The sequence below is a fragment of the Podarcis gaigeae genome (genome assembly GCF_964106915.1).
Source record: "Podarcis gaigeae genome assembly, chromosome: 4".
Taxonomy (NCBI): Eukaryota; Metazoa; Chordata; class Lepidosauria; order Squamata; family Lacertidae; genus Podarcis; species Podarcis gaigeae.
The window spans coordinates 50634325-50656043 of record NC_139677.1 but is presented as its reverse complement, the minus strand read 5'-3'; the positions used below and the strand labels follow the sequence as shown (position 1 = coordinate 50656043).

Here is a 21719-nt window from a genome sequence, read left to right as displayed (position 1 = left end):
AACCTTCTAAATATCACTTAGTGGCTAGCATGTCTTCAACATACACATTTTAGTAAAAAGAATGTCTAAAGTTCTCGAATTCACAGAGCTCTTGAGGCATGACTATGGGTTGCATCCAACACTTGCCTATGCGCATGTCAACATACAGACTTCCACTAGTGCAAGGGACCACCTTTTCCTCTCCCCTGCAGCCTCTAACACACACTCCAGTGTTGGAGAAATCCCCTGAAACAGATTTGGGGGGTGCAGAGGGCTGCAGGGGAAAATAAAGGAAGGGAAAATTCTTGTTGTGCAAGGAGAAGTCAGCTCCTTCAAGACTGGATTCCACCCTATGACTTCTTCAGCTTGTTGGCAATTGTTTGGAAAAGAAAAAAGATAATTAAGACAGGATATGTACAAAACAGAAACAAATGTTTTTTGTTGGCACCTGCTGGTGTTGCTGCATCATGACACACTGACTCTCCAGCTGTTCCAGCAGAAGTTTCTGTGCTGGATTTAAATTATTTCTATTTGCACGCAGCTGGTCCAAGTGCTAGAAAATAAATTTTAAAAAATTACTTAGGCCCCCTGCATAAGTTTAGATTTGTTTATAACAATTCACGTGACAAAAATCTTCTGACACTATCTGTTTGTTATTATATGCACCCCATTCAGTCCATCAATTCCTTTCCTTGAAACAAGTTGTACTAAAAATAAACAGATACACAACCTACTCAAATTAAGTAAACCATAGATAAGAAATCAATGACTACTATTCCCATCATCTCTGACCAATAAATTCTTATCATACAAGCAGATAGTGAAGCCTGGGAAAATTCATGCTATTTTGTAGGCAACAGCACATCAGTTGTGTAAGCACAGTGGCAACTGTTGAGAGCACTTATTTATTTCCTAAATTTATTCAGCAATTCTCTCTAAAATTTCCCTTCCTTTGGGAGAGAAACAATTTTGTTGTTGGGGAAGGGAAGCAATAGCTACAATCTAGCCCTCAATGAGACAAAGGCTGCCCTAGGCTCTGACTCAGAATAAGGAAGAGAAATGCATGAAGTTGTGGATATATATTATACAAAGCAAGTGTATTTTGTTTTTAAAGCCAAAACACAGTATATAACTATTATTATCCTGCTACACATTCAACTATATTTTACCATGATAAAACTGTAAAATAAAGCAATTTTTAACAAAAAGTTCTACAAAGTGTTTAATGGTTATAGGTAACACAGTGAATTCCATATGTTGTTGGACTCCATCCCCCATCAACCCTGACCATTGCCCATGATGCCTGGGTCGGATGGGAATTGTCCAACAACATCCAGAGTAGGGAATGCCAACTTGACACCCCTGAAGGCTTTCCTTGGGGGCCCTGGGCATGTGACTCTCATGTATTGTTATAGATTTGGGAGGGAGGTGAATAAGCAGGCATTTTCTTTTCCCATTATAGGGCTTTTCTGAATGGGGTGGTGATGGTTGCTCAAGTATGCACCGTTTGTGTTGTGATTGAGAGAGATGTACTGCAGCAGAGATAGAGAGCAGGAGATGTATTTGTGGTTATGTATAAATGAAGTGTGTGTTTATGAATGAGAAAGATGCTGGTTTCATCTATCATCTGTAGGTGTGAGTGTATGCAAGAAAGAACGAGTGTGGTGTGGCTACCTTGTATATTCTTCTTAATACTGGCGGGGGGGGGGGGCGCGTTCCCTATTATAAGACAGCAACAGCACCATTTTGTATGCATGTACATCATTATTGTGAGTTTGCCACAATCAAGACAGCTTTCCACATGAAGATAGTGGGGGTTGGGAAGCAGTAATAACTGCATTCTCTAAAATTCTGTAACTAGCGCTTTTTCAAAATTCAAAATGTGCCTTCTGGTCCAAAAAGGCTGCCAACCCCTGATCTAGAGAGCACCATATGCTGCTCATGATTTATATAGTGCTTTAGGGTGCTCAGTGAAAGATAAAAATAGGAAAAGTCATTTGTATAAAACTGCAAATATTTTAGATCAAAAATATGAATTAAAAGGAAAGAATTAATGAAAGCTTGGAGATATGTCAGAAGATGAGAAAAAATATGATTGTGCTGCATGGACTTAAGTACTTTATGAAAAAATTACAATAGGCTTTCTGTAATTTACCTGTAATTTCTGTGGTGTCAAGCACCAAGAATGTACTTGTTGTTGTACTGGAGGATGTGACATTGTATGGCCACTGCTCCAAGCTTCTAAAGTGTTCTAAGGAAAACATTAACATTAAAAATGTGACTATAACGGTGAAAGAAATTATTAAAACTGTCCACTACAAGTTAAGAATATTTCCTTTAAAAATACTGCTATATATAATTCAGTATTGGTTAATATAATCATCATGGAATAAAAAGTAAAAGATAATCAACTGTGATGAAGAATTAAATAAAACCAAATGGTGGACTTAGAAGTTTATCAAAATTCATCTTAGTTCTTACAATATTATTAATGTGATGATTAAGCATTCTAAATATAAGCAAAGGTGGTAGACAAAATGGCATGATCCCCCCCTAACTTTCAGTATGCTATTGTTATAGCTACTGCAATGTTCAACTACTCCTAGTGCAATGTCATCATTGTGAACATTGCTATTCTGATTGTCATTTAAAAGAGTTATCTGAACAACAGACTCATACTCCTAGATGCCAGATTCTTGTAATTGAGTGGGGCTTTTTATGAGAATATATACCTTTGTTGGACTAGATGTTCTTTTCCTCTTGGCTGGACTGGACAGGTCATCTACATGGCTAGAAGGAATCATGTGTAGTGGCAATTGCTGTGAAATAGGTGTTTGACTGAGGCCTAGTACAGGTTCAGTATTTTGATGAGGTTTACAAGCCTAGGAATCAAAGGAGGAAGAAAAAATATATGGTTCTATACATTTTTAAATGTTCCTTAAGCTACATATCTTTTACCAGCTGCACATTTTAATAAGGGCTGTGTGACTATGCTGATCTCATTTATTGAAAACCAATTTCCATAGCATCAAAGGAGCAATGTGTACCTTTCATGGGGGTGTTTTTAAAACAAAAGTCTGCCGCAATTTCTATGTGGGATGAAATCTTTCTGGTAATCATGAAAATCCACAAAGGTTCTAAATTGGTTCCCCCATATTTCCTCCAAATCACAGGGAGCCTATTCTTAATCTCCCTTTGCTAATTAGTCTTGTTACCACTGAAAACTAGCCCTGTGCTACAGCAAAATACGCTTGACTACTACAGATTGATTGAAAAGAACCCTTAAAAAGCTGGGCACCTGCAGAACATAACCCAACTTCTCACCTGCTGTGCTGTGTTCATGGCACCCTGCCTGGAGGTAAGCTCTGCGGGGATTGGTAGGCTCCATGCCTCCTCAATACTAGGAAGTAATTTAGTTTTATTCTGTAGACTACCTTGTGGTAGGTTACACAACTGAGCCTAGGAAAAATTATGTAAAAAGTAAATTTAACACACGCCTAATTTAGTAAGATCAAGTCCATGAAATCTTCCTAAATTCCGTATTCTACTGTGTCTTAGAAAGAATACATTTTAGTTCTGGGGTTTCAGAGAAGTGCTAAGGATAAAGAGGGTAACCAGAATATAAACCTTTGTGAGAATCAGAACAAAGTTGAGCTCTGATTTCAGAGGTCTCATTAGCGCTTTGGTTCTGAAACTGCAAACAAGAGCAAAGGATAGTGTGTGTATTCTCACTAAATGCTATGATAACTTAAAATGTAGACAACACAAAATATGCATAAATTATATCAAGGTAGAAAAAAATACTTAAGAGAGACCCACTTAAAATGAGAAATTAAATGAAACTGCAAGCTATGATATGTTTAGAATGTATATGGAAACAGATCACACAATTCACAAAACAATCACATATTATATTGTGTCCTTAGTTTTTTTCATTCCTTCTCCCTACCCAGGTCAGTTAAATGTGTCCCTCTTCTTAGACCCAAGTTTTTACCTGTAAATACTTTATCCGTGCTGCAAGTGCAGAGGTATTACTACAATTTTTGCTTCTGGTTGCATTTAAGTAGCATTTAATGGCATCCTGAGACTGGTTGCAGGACTCATAGAGGGTGCCAAGGTCCATCCAGGCTGCAGCATGACCGTGGTCCAGCTGTACAGCACAGATATAGGCCTGTAATGCATCCATAGGCTGATTCTGCTGCTGGTACAGCACACTGAAGAGAAAGATGAATACAATTATCAATGACAAATATCACTCCCAGCCCTTTGGTGTGTCTCAGTATACTAACCAAGCTCTTCTAGATAATAATAAATAAAAGACAAGTGCATGTTTCACATTTGGAAAATCCAATAATACAGCTTTATAAATTGTATGATTTTTGGAAAATCCAGAAATTGTTCTGGAACCATCTTCCTGAACACAATAGCTGCAAACCTTAATTTGCTACAATGGAATGGGTGGAAGCCACTCCCCAAAACTTATTTTAAACTGAATTATACAACTGTAATCCTTAGTCAATTACATCTAAAAGTAAGTTTTAGTGCTAGCTTTTAAGAGTACATACTACACATTATATATAGCAATAAGGAAAAATTAATTAAAAATTAATAAGGAAAAATTAATAATTAAGTGTATCTGAAGAAGTGTGCATGCACACGAAAGCTCATACCAAGAACTGACTTAGTTGGTCTTTAAGGTGCTACTGGAAGGAATTTTTTTTGTTTTAATAATTTTGTATTACAGTTAAAATATCACTGGGGGTTTAAAGTTGTACTGCTCAAACACATGACTTTATTACGAGGGGGAAATGTAGTTACTTACCCTATAGAACACCATGTGTCTGCACTTGCTTCTGATTTATCAATAGACTGCCTATAAGATATAAAGGCATCCTGAACTTTCCCAATACTTGAATAGCACCTGCGGGGAAAGAAAATGTGTATTTATCAATCTACATATCTGAGCACAATTTGGCAAAAGTTTACCTTTAATATCAGTGGTTAACCTACATATTGCAAAAACCTGCTGTCTCAATATGTATACACTATACTTCATATATTTAAACGAACTCCAGTGGAATGTTCCATCTACTAAAGAACATTGTGAAAATGAAAGTAGCAAACTATCAATTTCAGGACAACCAAAACTGGGTCACTTCATGAAATACAAAAAGATTACCTTATTTATTTGTTCTCTAAATAGAAATTTAGTAAGTAAGCAAATAAATAAAGAAAGAAAAGTTGGGGGGGTTGTTACTATGTTATGTACTGTATTTATGTATTTTTCATATTGTAAACCATCCTGTGATCCTTGTATAAATAATAAAATAAAATAATAAATAAACTACGTTTACAGTTTCATCTGTGATGTGCTGTAGTCTGAAAACACACATGAACTTTAATATATGGGTCCCTGCCTTCAAATAAACAGCCTATTGGAACAGAATAATTTTTAATATTAAATAAAAGGAAGTGACATGAAAATGCCAGGGATTGATAAATTCTAGAATATTTACAATAGTTTATTTTTTATCTAATAGTGCTCTTTCCAATGTAAGCACCCATGTTTTTTCAACAATAGTACCTATACAAAATTAGCCATTCGGATTTATTTTTCAGTTGCTGAGATAGTGTAAAAATACTATCTTCAAGTATCAGGTAAGGTAAAGGACCCCTGGACGGTTAAGCATGTATGCTGGTATGCTTTCGAACTGCTAGATTGGCAGGAGCTGGAACAGAGCAATGGGAGCTCACCCTGTTGCGCGGACTCAAACTGCCAGCCTTCTGATCAGCAAGCCCAAGAGGCTCAGTGGTTTAGACCACAGCACCACCCGCTCCCTTCTTCAAGTATTAACACCATACAACACAGGAAGAAGCAGGCATTAAACAACACAGGAAGATGTGGTAAGGCTAGAACAGGTCTATCAAACCAACACAGCTCACTAACTACACACTGTGGCCTCAGCTCAGTATACCTGAAGGAGCATCTCCACCCCCATCGTTCAACCCGGACACTGAGGTCCAGCTCTAAGGGCCTTCTGGCGGTTCCCTCACTGCAAGAAGCGAAGTTACAGGGAACCAGGCAGAGGGCCTTCTTGGTAGTGGCACCCACCCTGTGGAACGCCCTCCCATCAGATGTCAAGGAAATAAACAACAGTCTGAGTTTTAGAAGACATCTGAAGTTTAGGGAAGTTTTTAATGTTTGATGTTTTATTGTATTTTTAATATTTTGTGGGAAGCCGCTCAGTGGCTGGGGAAACCCAGTCAGATGGGCAGGGTATAAGTGATGATGGTGGTGGTGGTGGTGATGCAAGGTGCTTTGACATCCCCTTTGTTTTCTGCATTCTCAAGCAGGGAGCAAAAACAGTCTTATAAAGCTGGGAACTGTGTTACCTAGCGTTAATGATGAGCTATGTATGGCTTGGTTTCTTCACAGTTGTAAAGGACTGGGTTAGAACATAAAGAGGATACTAACAACATCACTTTGGGTAGATTACAAAGAACACAAATGTCTTATCTCCAAATAATGATCTAAATAATGGTTTTGCTGAAGTTATTTTGCTATACTTATAATGAACAATGTCATACATGCTACAAAGGCTATATTATCCTAGCAATGACACATTTCCCCCCCAAAATAATTAACCTCAGATAAAGTACTAGCTCTGTGGTTTTCATACTAAGATTAAATCAGACATTTGTTCTTTCAGTGTATGCATGTGTTAATATCGCAGACTTTCAAAATGTATTTAAATGGTATACCACCCATTTTACCTTCCAAGGAAATACCAGGACTGCCCAGAATTGGGATCTGCCTCTAGAGACTTCTGGAGACACTGAATAGCATAGTTTTCCTTGGTGGCTTTATCTCCTAACTGATCCACTGTGTGATGCATCCACCCTAAAAAAAGAATATATACATATACATGGCTATTTGTATTTCAGCAGGGATGTTATTGCTACTCACTGGCCTGATTCAGACATCAACTCATGTTGTTCAAACAAGAAGTTGTGGTTAATTTTTTTATTAATTTTAAACAATTTATACTACTTAATTACAATCATGTCCAAGAGGAGACTCAATACAATGAAATTAAAAATTATTTATGGCTATAAAATCAGAATTCAATTAAAAGCCTGCAGGAAGAAAGAAAAGTATTCAGTAGGCACCAGATATTCATTCAGCAGGAAGGGGGCCTCTCTAACCTTCAAACTATAGTTTGAAACAAACCGCTGTTTTGGCCAAATCAGTCACATTGATATTAACCCTAGTTTGTTGGTTCGGATGACACAAGTTGTAGTTCAGCAAAGAAGCAAAATCTTCCAAACTATTCTGAGCAGCTGTACTAGAGAACAAGGTGAGGGGGGACATCAAAGCTTAAGGCTCAGTGTGGCTCACTTTAGTCGTGCTAAGCTATGGTTTAGCACAAGGATTGGAAACCTGCAAGCTTCCAGATGTTGTTGCATTCCAACTCCCACCAGTCCCAGACAGAATACCCGGTGGTCAGAGATGATGGGAACTATAGTTCAAAAACATCTGGAAGGCTGCAGGTTCCCCAATTTTGGTTGAGCATGACTTGCTAATGCAGTTATTGAGTGCCTACTGCATGGTTTTTAGAATTTATAAATCACATAGAATAACTTTTCTAAGCAGAGCAAACAAAAAACCCCACAGGTGCACAGCCTATTATTGAAGTTAAGCCACTATACACATCTAATAAGGAGAGAGAAAAAACACATACCTGCTCATAGCTCAACACACAATATTGTAACATAACACTCTTGTAAAGTCCTATATTGAATCAACCAAGCCAAGAGTCCATTCAGCCCTATAATCTGCCTCTTAACATGGTAACGAACTTAAAATTTGAGTATTAGGAACACTAGGAATATTAGGCTTCAATGGCTGGTGGCTCCTCCTCCTGATGCCACTACTTTGACTCTCCTTCCCCTTTGCGGCAAGAGGAGGAGGAGGAGCCAGCCACTGGAACCGGGACACACCTGGCTTCTGTACTTTCGGAATATTGGAGGGCACAACCCCCATACCAAAAATGTTTGAGGGCCCAAAATGGCTCAGGCCCCAGGAGTTGGCACCCCTGTGTCTAACATTGAAAAGCAGTACAGATAGAAATTTTAAGTAAGCAATTATATATTTCCAAACAGAACTTGCTACTGTCCAGTTCTACCTCCTACTTAGTGAAGTCCTTGAAGTCAAAGTATAACCCCTGCTGAGTGTAGCAGCTTTTCATATAATGGTCAGGTACAATATTCCCATAGAAGAGATAACAAACTGGGCAAACTGAAGCACTTTTGGCCTTTGTTAAGGCTGTCAGGTAAGGAAAGGAATGCTTGTGTACATAATATCTGACAAATGGCTCTGACCTATAGCCCACCAGACATATACAGCAACATTTTATTGCAGGTCCCATTTGTTTTAATCTGTTAGCATCTGAACTAAAAAGGAACTCCTATATTTAATTCTAGGCAACTAGCAGCTAGAGGTAAACAGTAGCTAAAGGTAACTAAAGATAATCAATACTTAATAAAGGAAATATGAAGTATCTCAAATATTAACACGCAAACAAACAGCAATTACAGCAGTGTCAAAATACATCCAAGCTACTTTAGAAGCAGTAAGACCTGCATAAGACCTGGATTCATTAAATCAATCCATTCAACACAGAAGTTAATTTTCATTATTAGTCTCTGTGTAAAAGTATAAACTTTTATAGAAGAAAATCTTTTGAAAATACATGTTAAGGTTACTTTAGAAAACTAAAAGATTCATCCTGTATCATTTGTTGCAACTGGAGTCATATCTGAACTGCACCTCTGAGCTTAAGGATTCAACAACAAAGTTCCATGCCACCCTATAGCCAGCAAATAGTTGTAGAAAATCATGTACAATAACTCCTTTTTCTTCACATACCCAACTTTCTTTTACATACCTAACTGCTGTAAGACAGTTGCTTTCACTTGTGCAGGGAGATTTTCGGTCTGCAAAAGTTGTTCATATTCCTTCTTTGCCAAGTGATATTTTCTCTAAAAAGGAGCAAAGCATGTTTATAAATGCTGGATTTTTTTACTGATAATCTGGATTGGTATTATAGTCAAAAACAAGAACATAAGTGAATTTTAATAACAATTAACACACAGCCGTAGAATACTGTTTTCACTGATAAATACAAGTATGAGGAATAGTAGCTGCTTGTCCAGTATTTACATAATAAAATATGAACATATTACTCTTGTGAGTGGCTGATCTATTAGCTATGATTTTGATAAAGATGACCCTTTATTCCTATTTTGATAAATTAAGAAGGTTCTACTGTGTTAGTGTTGGTGGCATCTGATGGTTAAGATGCCCATAAGTGACTCCAAAATGGGGAAAAGCTATTGATCTGGGTTGATAAAGAATCAAAGCAAATTGACAAGAGCAACTAAATGCTGCACATTAAATAGGATATCATAGCTAATGATATTTGGTTCTACTACTAGCTAATTAAGTACGCTTCAAACCTTGTCTCTTATCTGTTAGTGCTGATGGGGAGAGAAGATATATTTCATGACACAAACAAAATCCCTCAACTGAGAAAACGTCCCTTTTTATGCTTTCTGCCATCATGTCTCCTATCTGCTACTTCTTTTAGACCATCTCCCCATCTGGTTAGAGTGCCTTTCTCCTTCCCAAATTGAGTCCAGGCAATCAGAAATTACAAAATGATTGTGAAAGTATATAACAAAACAGATATGCTGATGTAGTGATGTTACTAAAGGCAAACAAGGTTCACCCAGAGTAAGGGCAATGCTTCCTGAGTAGGTGAACTTTTCTATCTCATTTCAAAAATCACTAATGGGAGTAGCTTCTCAATTCTGACAAATATGTTTGCTAAATCACATTTATTAAAGCTTAAGTCTTCTTGCTATATAGCATAGTTCTACCTTAACCACATTTAATAACAAAAAAGTATTATACACTTACCTGGGTTTCGTATAAATGGGCAACGTGAAACCGAACTGTAAAAGCAGGGAAATTCAAGAGAATTAACTACTGTTGTATATATGTATACACATCTGTTGGAACATTTATGTATTTGTGAGTGGATGCTGAACGATAAATCAGGGTAGAAGAGAGTCTACACAGGTGCTAGAGACTCAATTTTTAAAATTTATTTTATTTATTAGATTTGTATACAGCCCTATACCCGTAGATCTCAGGGCAGTTCACAACATATTTTTTTAGTTTTGTGAAACTAGACTTGATGCTAAATGTATCACTATCAACCACATAATTTGACAAAAAGATGGCAGGCATGGGTGGCTGAGTATGGGGAAGTTTAACCCTTTCCCTCCTAGGCATAGTCCCAATAAAAATCACACAACCCCCATCTGCTATTAGCCCCAGAAGGAATGTTCCCATTAGCACAGGGGCTTCCCTTCCATGAATAATAACAGGTGCTGGGGAGGGAAAGCCTCTCCTCCCTGTGCACTGTAGTCTTTACAAGCCGCCATCCCCATTTTCTTTTTCAATGTCATTAAGATTTGAAAAATGGACAACGTTCACAGATTCTTCAGAAACACCTGGTGGTCCTACACTAAAATCCTGCCCCGACTCCAAGTTGTTGTCTATGGTACAACACTGGTCATTTCCCAAAACATCAGGATACAGAGTGAAATCAGATAAATTCTTCAAGCTAATGGTAGTAATAGTAGTAGTAATAATAAACCAAGGAGCTACTAATGGAAATATTTGTGCTTGGACTTAATCTCTCAGTCTCACAATATAGCCTGCATAATAAATGCAAATACATATATTCCTGAATGTCAGATATTTGTGAGTATATATAACTATAAATCACAACAGCTTTAAGGCAAATAGGTAACTTTTCCTGGAAAAAACACTACAGATTCTGAATTTAATCCTAATAAAGATTTTTTTTCCTCCCTGTCATATTTCAGTCATTTTTTTCTCCACTGTTGTTAACACTCTTTTTCATGAACCAAAATGAGTATTGTGGAATCTTGAAGACTAACAAATTAATTATGGCATAAGCTTTTGAAGAGACTGATTTTAGTCTAACAACCTGGAATCTCTATCCACCATTTGAGAGCCAGCAATATAGACTTAAAGAGTAACATGAGAATAAAAGACGTGTTCCCTACTCTGGGGAGAATATAATCTAAACCTTGACAGTAAGGGGACAAAAGGAAAGAGAGCAAAGAACAGAAAGAAGGAAAAACATCTGCCTGAAAAAGCACAATAAACATTTCTAAAAAGAAATTGGAAAGATAATAGTACGAAGAGATTGAGTTGAGAAGATGTGGTCTGTGATAAGAAGGAAGACGAGGAGAAAATGAGCAAAGACAGTAAAAATCTGCAGAGGTGACGAATATCATATATTAAATCTGAAATAACCAGCCAAATCTCTCTACAGAGCTATAATTACTTTGTCATATGGTATAGGTAATCTAATGTTCAATAGAAGAAAATAAAAATCCTAACTGGAAAAGCCTAACATAGCCTTGAACCCAAATAATTGTAAACAAAGCACACAATCAAAAACAGCAGTTCTAACTCTGTAAACACCAATTTGGCTTTCCATTGGACAGTTTAGGGCAGAGCTTTCCAAGCTTTTAATGTTGGTGACATACTTTTTAGACATGCATCATTTCACAACATAGTAATTTAGTTTTACTAGCAAACTGGACATTAAACTAACCCCTTTACAGGCCTGGGAGGAACGTGGTGAGCGTTCGTGTGATGCACCAACACACTTATGCAATGGCTTTCAACCAGTGTGCTGTGGCACTCCGGGTTCCTTGAATGATGGTCAGGGGTACCGCGGGCAACCCTGGCCTCTGTCCCTATTTCCTTCCCTCCCTCCTCTGATGCCCTCTTGCATCTCGGCTGACCAAAGGCTTGCACAGATGTTTGTTGAAGCAGCTCTGGCTACAAGCTACCCAGGCAAATGGTGCCTCTGGGGCTGGCCAAGGGGTGCTTCCCAAGTCCCTGTTGGGCAGTGTGAGGAGGAACTTCTCTTTGGGGCGGCAGCTGCAAATTCCTGGAGGACTGCCAAGGAGAGGAGAGATGAGAGGAGAGGAGAGGAGGAAGAGGGTACACTCCACCAGAGAGGGTTTTCAAAAAAAGGGTGAGAGGCTGCCAGCTTTGCAGACAAGGGATGACATAACTGGGCTCCTGAGCCCCACAGGGGTGCCACAGAAGGAACGTACAGTGGTACCTCAGGTTACAGACGCATCAGGTTACAGATGCATCAGGCTACAGACTCCGCTAACCCAGAAATAGTACCTCGGGTTAAGAACTTTGCTTCAGGGTGAGAACAGAAATCGTGCGGCGGCGGTGCGGCAGTAGTGGGAGGCCACATTAGCTAAAGTGTTACCTCAGGTTAAGAACAGTTTCAGGTTAAGAATGGACCTCCAGAACGAATTAAGTTCTTAACCCGAGGTACCACTGTAGTTGGGTCAAGGAAGCCATGGACTCAAAAAGGTTGAAAACCTCTGCACTAACATCTTGTGACACAGTTTGGAAAGCTCTGATCTAAGGAAAAGATTATCTAGACAAATATGAAACAGTACAGTGGTGCCCCGCAAGACGAACGCCTCGCAAGACGAAAAACCCGCTAGACGAAAGTTTTCCGTTTTTGGAGGCGCTTCGCTAAACGAATTTCTCTATGGGGTTGCTTCGCAAGACGAAAAAATCTTGCGAGTTCCCGCATTTTTTTCCTGCTTTTTTCCGCCCTTTCCCTAAGCGCTAAGCCGCTTATCAGCTGTTCCGCTGATAAGCCGCTTCTCAGCTGATCGCTAAAAGCCGCTAGACCGCTAATAGTGCTAATCCGCTAAGCTGTCAATGGGCTTGCTTCGCAAGACGAAAAAACTGCTAGACGAAGAAAATCGCGGAACGGATTAATTTCGTCTTGCGAGGCACCACTGTAACTAATTTCAAGCGTAATGGGGGAATCTAGTTGTTTTCCATGAGAAGTTTGCCTTCACAAAAGGAAAGCCTGAAACTCTCCAACATGTTACAAAGAAACAACTACTTAAACCATTTAATATTTTAAGAATTCATTTTAGTTATTTGCTGATAGTGATGCATTATTATTGTCAAAAGAAATAATAAGTAGCTCCAGTGCACTAAATGCTACATGCACACACACACACACACAGAGAGAGAGAGAGAGAGAGAGAGAGCTCTCCTTAGACTGATAAAACAGCAGTGAAGTGGGAAAATGGATTAATCATGACACTAGGGTGATATAGACATAAATCTAAAATGTTACTAAGACCACAGATAAATTAAACTACTTACTTTCAGCATTGGACAAAGTGCAAGGGTTGCAGTCAACCAAAGCTAACTGAAAATGCTGTAAAAGAGAACAGAAAAATAAATGTTTTTCCCCCTGTAAAAAGCTAAAGAAATATTTGGTAGATATTCACTTTATATAGATTCAGTAGAAGATAAAATGATGCAAACAATACGTGCAGGAAAATGTTAATGGCATACATCCAACCACTGATTTTTTTTTATTGTATGTTACAGTGATGCACGTACAATGTATGTCAAAATCATAGGGAAACATAAAACAATTAAAGGTTTATGTAGACAAAGTAAAATATAAGATTCAAAGAACTAAATGTAACAAAACTAAACCAAAAATATTTAACCATTTCATAAAAACAAAACAGCAATGCTTATAAAATATATGAAAGGTCATAGAAGAATTCAACTGTTACCAGGAAAATGCTACAGTCAATGTTTGTTTTCGGGGGGGGGGGGCGCTAATCATTTCATTATTTTTATACCCCACCCTTCCTCAAATTAGGAATATAGGGCAATTAACAACTAACTAGGCAAAACCAGGCAAAATAATAAAACTATCATAAAAACTATCATAATAAACTGCATCCGAGCTTAGTAAAGTTGCAAGAAAGGAGATTCCAACTAAACATCTGGGAAAACTTTCTGACAGTAAGAGCTGTTTAACAGTGGAACAGGTCTCCCTTGGGAGGCGGTGGACTCTCCTTCCTTACAGGTTTTTAAGCAGTGTTGGATGACCATCTGTATTGAATGCCTTAGCCGAGATTCCTGCATTGCAGGGGGTTGGACTAGATGACCCTAGCAGTCCCACTCAACTCTAAAATTCTATTATTCTAACTCAAAAATTACAATCAACAACAACGATTTTTATTTATACCCTGCCTGTCTGGCTGGGTTTCTCCAGCCACTCTGGGTGGCTTCCAACAAAATATTAAAATACAATAGTCCTTCAGATATTAAAAGCTTCCCTAAACAGCGCTGCCTTCAGATGTCTCCTAAAAGTCTGGCAGTTGTTTTTTCCTTTGACATCTGGTAGCGGGCACCACTACTGAGAAGGCCCTTTGCCTGGTAGCACTAATTATCCAACAAATATCAAATTCAGCTCAGATCCAAAACACTAGAGAAATAAAAAATGTATTTAACCATTACCAAAATGTTTCTATTTTGAGTGCCAGCTAGATTACAAGCAGCAAGGTGCCTTGCCACATGACAGAATACCCTGTCACCATCCTACCAACCACTCCAACAGATGGGGCAAGTGGGGCTTCCCCTGCTGATTGTAATGCACAGTTGGATGTTACTGTGAAAGGCTCTCAGGTACTTGAGTCCCAAGTCATTTCAACTTCATATGCTAACAACAAATCCCTGAATTAGATCCGGTACCTCAGCAGCATTCAGTACAGTGCTTGGAGGTTTCAGGTGACATGATCCCTCCTTGCGGATCCCAACAACAGCTATAGCCCACTGGAGACAGAAAACTTTGATCTCTAAAGTTTTCATCATCTCTGATGGGATATCACATTTCTGAACAAAAGGTTTGCCTACTGGACTTCTCCTATATACTCAGTAATCCAACACTAATACTGAGTTTCATGATTCTAAAAATATGGAAAAACTCCATGTACACAATGAAAAAATCCTGAGCACATATGAAACATTTCCCTTTACAGAAGTTAATGGTAGGCCATTCATAATACACAATTGTAGATAAACTTGAGGGCCCTCTTTATAGACACACAAACATATGAAAAGCACATGAAATCATTCAAAAGTCCATATTAATTCAAAAAGCGTTATGTATTTTGCACTTATTTTTTTCCTCATTTAAACATCCAGGATTTTCAGAAGTAAATTTGCTACTGCTAACATTTTAGACTATTAATAAAACTGCATAGTGGTATGTAATTTGTTAGCACAATTTAACTAACTGTATGCTGTTACCTTGAACACAAATCAAAAGAAAAATAGGAGCAATTAATTATGCAAACAATTCAAGGTTCAGGGTAAGTAACTGATACTCACCCACTTTATCAGAATGTCATAACAGAATACTGCAAACATGCCTTCACCCTCATCATATAAATGAAACATCACCATACCAGGGTGGCAGTAATGTTTTTAAACAAGCATTTTTCATTCAAAAAAATTACAAAAGTGTTCATTAATCAAGGTAATCAACTAAACAAGCAAACCAAGAACTCCAATGGCATCACAATGCAAGATGAACTATAAAAACTAGTGCTAGAGCGACCAATACATGCATTCACAGTCTTACAAAAAAAAGTCAGTTTTGCTGATGCACAGCTTTATTTTATTTCTCTTTTAAACAATAAATAATCAAACTAAACTGCTTGGAATTATTTCTACGAAAAAATTGTATGCTATCTCTAACTTGCAAATTATAAATTTGACTCATTGTACATAAGCTACCCTTTTCCAAGACTCAAGAACTATAATGGCTGCAATACTATTTATGCTTGGAAAGATTTAAGGATGTTGATAGAGATAAAATTTCTGAAAACTCTATTAAACAAAACCTATTCAAAAAGACCATCATACAGCTTTTCAGATTCAGAAATAAGCAAGCCTGCATCTAGAGGCCTTACAAAAATACAAAAAACAAAAACTAATTACAGAGATAATTGGCACCTCATATAAAAAGAAGAGAGAGAAAGAGAAACCACCCAAAAGGGCACTGCAGATCTGTCAGCATTAAATAAAGCTATTTGAAAGCTACATATAAATAACAAATGTTCAGGGTTGAATTAAGAGATTGCAGTGGGAGATACGAATGAAATGCAAACAAAATCACTATTTCTAAATTTCAGCTTCAAAATATTTAACAATACTGAAGTCTTTCTACAGTACCACTATATTCTGCACAATTTCAGAACAGCAGCATATCAAAAAATACAAAACATAACATTTGCCAGGACCATTTAGCATAGAACATGAAAAGCTATGTCGATGACCCAGAACATGAAGGTAGGTAATGCAAAAATAAGAAAGAAAGCATCTATCAGAAAGCTGCATATATAATTACTAAAGCTCATACATGAACAACCTATTCATCTTGAACAATCCTGCATATCTGCCCTACAAATTAAACACAGAAATTCCCTTCTGAAATATTCAATAAAAAACAGCTATGTAGAAAAACAAAGCTTTTTTTGTCAAAAGGTTAACATTTTACCGTTTCTAGCACTATAAGCAACAAATACATCACATTAAATATCCAGCTCCAAATCTCTGCAGCAAGCCGAAGCTACCAAACATCTGCACCTTGTACAAATATTGCAGTACTGAAGCTGGCTGCTGCTGTGTGAAATAGTTATTATGCAGGAGAGGCCACTGCAGTTCAGAGACGACATACAATACCTCAAGGCAGACATCAGTCTACAGAAAGTCAAATCACGAGTAAGAGGATTTACCTACAAGGCACTAATCTGAATGTTTAAACGTGGTGGCATCTTTTTAAGCACAACAGCAAGTCAATGACATACTTTTGATTTGTATGGAATTATGATTGTGCAATTAATCAGGAGACTTCTTCAGAGCCCTTGGCTGCTGATGTGATTGTGGTAAAAGTCAATGATGTGACCTTTACAAAGAATTGTAAATTCAGTGTTTGTGTGTCTACAAAGCTACTACCACACACAGAAGCAGTCTCCTATGGCATTACACATGTTTAACAATTCACTCAGGACTACACAGTCTATTTCTTCAGGATTTTATTTTATATCAAGAGGCTTCAAAATGACACACAGTAGTACTTAAAAGAAGAAGAAATATTAGAAAAGTTACTGGAAAACCTTTTGATTTTTACATACACAAACTATAATGATATTCTGAAACTGTAATTTTATTATATTTTTCATCCCTAAACTGCTGCAAAATTTCATAATCGGTAGTTTAAAGGTCTATGTTACACAAGTCAAGCCATCATTAGAAACCTGACAATTCTGACATGAACTTACCATAGGACAGCATTAACCCAGCTGAGTATAACTCTTAGAGCTGTCTTTTCTAACTGTATGACCTAGGTGTGATGCCTGATCCTGAGAAATGTCTTTTGTTGAGATAACTAGGACACAGAAAGCCTTGCGTAATCAAAGTGCTGGCAAATAGCCAAGGCTCCATCTGACAGGCATGTTGAGAGTAAGGGTGGGAGGACGTGCAGCACGCGCTGCTAAGTCAACTCATTAGTTTGCTCTCCAGAGTCCTTCAAAATCGGAATTAATTCATCTTTCTAAAAGAAAGGAGGCTTGTAAGGCGTAAGCGCTCTCTTTCACTCTATGCTGCACAATCCAAACAGAATAATCGACTACATAAGCAAGACAAAAGAAGTTGAACAAAGTACTTAATTTGCATAATATGAATAAAACAGGCCTGGTCCAAATGACCGCATGCTAGACCATATATTTTCCCCATACTTGCAAAATTCCATGCATATAATGACACCGTAGTAGAGCACTTGGATAATAGTTTTGTTGAACACTGGTGGTTATTAAGTGCCAGCAAAAGAGCATTAATTTTTTTACGAGAGGCAAGAGTTTCAGGTGAAAGAAGTTTGCTAACTCCATGCTCTAGCTCAGGAGTTGCCAACATGACACCCATGGACACCAACATGCCTGACAGTTTCTCCTATGGTGCCCACAAAACATCTCAGTAAAGATCCCCTTTAAAAATCTACAGTACACAAGACTTTGTTTTGTCTTCCTGCTCAGTTCCTGTTTGCATTGGCTTGGTCTGTCCTGCACTGAATGCTCACTGCATGCCAGACTGGACACCTACCTCATTTCCATTATGAAGAGAAGTACAAAGAACTTCTCTCTGTGAGTTAAGTGTGCTGGTAGCTGATGTAACTGCCTTTTCCTATTGGTTTTTTATTTTTATTTTTTTGGTGGGGGGTGAGAAGGGGCATGCTGGATCATTTTGTGGTCTGTGTTTTTCTGTTCTTTTAAATATGTTTGCCTTTTTTTGAGATGGGCACAGAATGTCTCTTATCCTCACATTGTGCCCCCAACACTCAGGGTCCCACAAAGTTATGCTCATACACCATCCCTACAAAGAGGCCAACAGCAGTGGACTTATTACGGACATAGTGAAGTCCCTTGCAGACATTACTTTTCCCAGGAAGCAACTTTTAAATGTGCAATATAATCACTTCTGGTTATTCAGGTAAGAAGTCAGCAGACTGAACACTTGCCAACGTTGTGCTTCTCTCCCCAATAGGCTACATTCAAATGCAACTGTACAACTGTATAACTGCCCCACCTCCAGCTTTGAGAGCAGTTTTCAAAATACTTTTTAAGTCATAGGCAACCAGCGCGTACAGGAGTTGGATTTTCCACCCAGTTTAAAGGGTTTCCCACACTTGAGGTATGGGCAGGCCTCCACAAAGCTTAACTTGAACCACTTGTGATAGATAAGAGATAGCTCATCAGAAATTATTCATTTGGAGAGAGAGAAAGCAGTGAACTGCTGAGGTGCTCATTCTGCAGTGGATGGGAGGCCCTGCCCAACAACCCAATGGGTCTGCACAACACAACATCAATCCACAGAGAAGCTGTCCTGCACATACACACTTCGCCACAAAGCAGACTTTCAGTGAAAATATTGTACAATTTCATTTTAATGATTAGGATAGTCATATTTAATACCTTTTATGATTCTTTTTACTTTATATGCGGACTTGTCATACTTTAATAATCCTTATATTACAAAATAAATGATAGACAGGTTAAATACAAACTGCTGGAAAATCAGTCATGCTCACCTTCCAGTAATAAAAAACCCTTTAAAATGTACCTCATACAAGTCATGAACAACTTCTCAACATGATAAATCTTACACAAGGTTTCTATAAGTCAAAATACTTTATCTAAATCTATACAGTCATTATGTGGCTCTCAAAACTCTATACATGATGAAATAGGACTTGGACACACCCTCCCATAGTCCCATGTGAATAGAGAGTTTAAAAGCTAAACTTGCAATATCTCACATTTAATTTGAAGCAGGATCTCCATGAAATGCAAGATAAATCCTAGCTGATAGCAAACTCCTGGTCTCATTCCGAGGCAGAAACCCAGGTGCCAAGTGATAACGGAACAGGTGAAATGAAAGTGAAGGAAACTAATACACTCTCTTGTAGTGCAATGAAAAACAAGTCCAAAATGAAGAAAATGCTAGCTATCATTAAAAAGGGAGACACTTACCTTAAAACTGGACTCAAAATCTGTGTTCACTTTGAACATAAGCCCAAGTCGTAAATGAATTTCCTTGGCGCGGCAAAAGCTGGGATCAACATAAAGCACCTCCCGAAATGCTTTAATTGCCCTGGGGGGAAAGAACACTGAAATGTTTAATCTAGAATATTCTTAAAGGGCATCTGAGAAGACCAACTCATTATTCCTTGAAGAAAATTACTCAGAAAGAAAGTGCAAAGGAATTCTAACAATTCACAATCATACCCAGATATTAAATTAAAACATGTACATCTATTCCTCTAAGACACCTTAAGTAATAAAATATTGAATAGCTATGATATACTTACAAACAGAGTTTACATTGGTTCATTGAGTTTAAAATCCATTTTAGACTTTTTAATATTTTCATTTTCATTTTAGAACAATAATCTGTTGAATATATTATTAAATTCTAGTAACAAATGAATAGCAGGCCTTAAGTGTCCACATCATCAAGAAGAGAAAGATTTAAATCAAGTTTCCTATTTTCTAATTCATGTATTCTGATAAAAATGTGCATATTAATTGGTTGCTATAGCAATTAAAATATTCATTTACAACTAAATAGTAGCTTTTGTAATGCTAGGAACATACCGTATTTTCCAGTATATAAGACGACTGGGCGTATAAGACGACCCCCAACTTTTCCAGTTAAAATATAGAGTTTGGGATATACTCGCCATATAAGACTACCCCCGCCTGCAACCAACTAGAGGCTGCCAGTCTTTTCATCCCTGTACGCACACACCGCAGCTCTCGCAGGAGTCTCGCCCTGCAGTCTCGCAGGAGGATCGGGGGGGTAGGGATGGACGGAGGGAGGGACTTCAAAGCCCTGCTTGCCTCATCCCTTCTCCATCCTCAGCGGCAGCCAGCCCCTTGGAGCAGCGCCCCCCAATGCTGGGCGGGAGGTGGCAAAGGTGTTTTTGGCACTCGCCAGGCGTCTCTTCAGACGGGACGGGAGGGGAAGTTGTGGGGGGTGTGGAGAGAGAAAGGAGAGCGGCCGGCAGAGTGACGACTGTCGGCTGGAAAATGAAAGTCAAGCCTCGAAACCCCCCCCCCTTGTTTCTGGTCCTCTTTGTGGGGTGGGGGCGGAGAGGAGGGGCGGGGACTGGCCGACTGCTGCCACCGCCCCATGCAGCGCCGGGGCTGGTGGCGACCCCAGTGGGCTCCCCGTGCACTCTGTGCCCCTCTTGTCATGTTTGTGGTTTGGGACGAGGCGGCACGTCCATGCACCAAGAAAAGCCACACGCCCTCAAGCCCCGCCGCAGACCGCGGACAGCACGGGCCCCGACTCCCAACGCCTCTTTGCTTGCCGCTCCTTGGAGCGAGGGAGATGGGCCCAGAGCTGCCAGACCCGAGGCGAGCAGGCACAGGCCAGAGCCCCCCAACCTAAAGCCCGCCAAGCGCTGCCAGGGGCAGAGCACTCACCCCTCCGCTGCCTCTGCCGTCGCAGCAGCAGCTGCCCGAGGCAAGGTGAGCCAGCCCCAATCGGCTGTCCCGCAAAGCGGCAGACTGCGCTCACCAGCTCCCTCTCATCCATGCCAACAGGTGACTCCGCATCACCACACTCATACCCGGCGTATAAAATGACCCCCGACTTTTGAAAAGATTTTTCTGGGTTAAAAAGTCGCCTTATACACCAGAACATACGGTAATTCTACCATTTTGGTCAAATTGCTCATATGCTTTTCCCACTACAATACATCTTCTTAGGGAATGAAGACAATTGGGAAGTGAATGAATTTTGTTTGTCTCCCTCTGTAACATGTAAGGTCAGTAAACCAAATCATTCACTTGAAGATTTAATACCCAGAACTTTTGAAACTACAACACATGATGCAACAAGATGTTAGAAGTAGAAAGTACGTTCATCCACTTACCACTGAAATGCATTATAATGGAAGTAGACCAAGCCAAGGCCATACAAAAAGGCAGCATTCTGTAAAAGAAAACACATTTTTAACTGACACACATAAATGAATGCCTGCATTTTTCTAAGAAAGTATCGAAAACTGTATTGTAGTACAAAATGATAGTTTAGGCACTGCTTGGCAGAATGAATGGTGATCAGAATAAAATGTTACTCATATTAGCAAATTTTACAGTATTGCTACATTACTGAAATAATGGGGCATGTGAATTGATAGATCAATAGC

General features: G+C 38.8%; 1 protein-coding gene across 4 annotated transcripts in view; it reads right to left on the bottom strand.

The window, feature by feature from the left end:
* Positions 1-21719, bottom strand: part of KDM6A (lysine demethylase 6A) — a 104477-nt gene that overhangs the window by 40572 nt on the left and 42186 nt on the right. For 2 of the 4 annotated variants that reach the window (XM_083734667.1, XM_083734669.1), the window contains exons 5-16: positions 21444-21502; positions 19534-19654; positions 13304-13358; positions 9962-9996; positions 8928-9021; positions 6754-6880; positions 4802-4900; positions 3974-4193; positions 3304-3438; positions 2712-2861; positions 2135-2230; positions 428-532 (exon numbers count right to left, since the gene is read on the bottom strand). In XM_083734667.1, the coding sequence (XP_083590793.1) occupies positions 428-532; positions 2135-2230; positions 2712-2861; positions 3304-3438; positions 3974-4193; positions 4802-4900; positions 6754-6880; positions 8928-9021; positions 9962-9996; positions 13304-13358; positions 19534-19654; positions 21444-21502 (1296 nt within the window). The remainder of the gene's footprint in view (positions 1-427; positions 533-2134; positions 2231-2711; positions 2862-3303; positions 3439-3973; positions 4194-4801; positions 4901-6753; positions 6881-8927; positions 9022-9961; positions 9997-13303; positions 13359-19533; positions 19655-21443; positions 21503-21719) is intronic. The other 2 variants (XM_083734670.1, XM_083734668.1) reach the window with 1 other exon arrangement.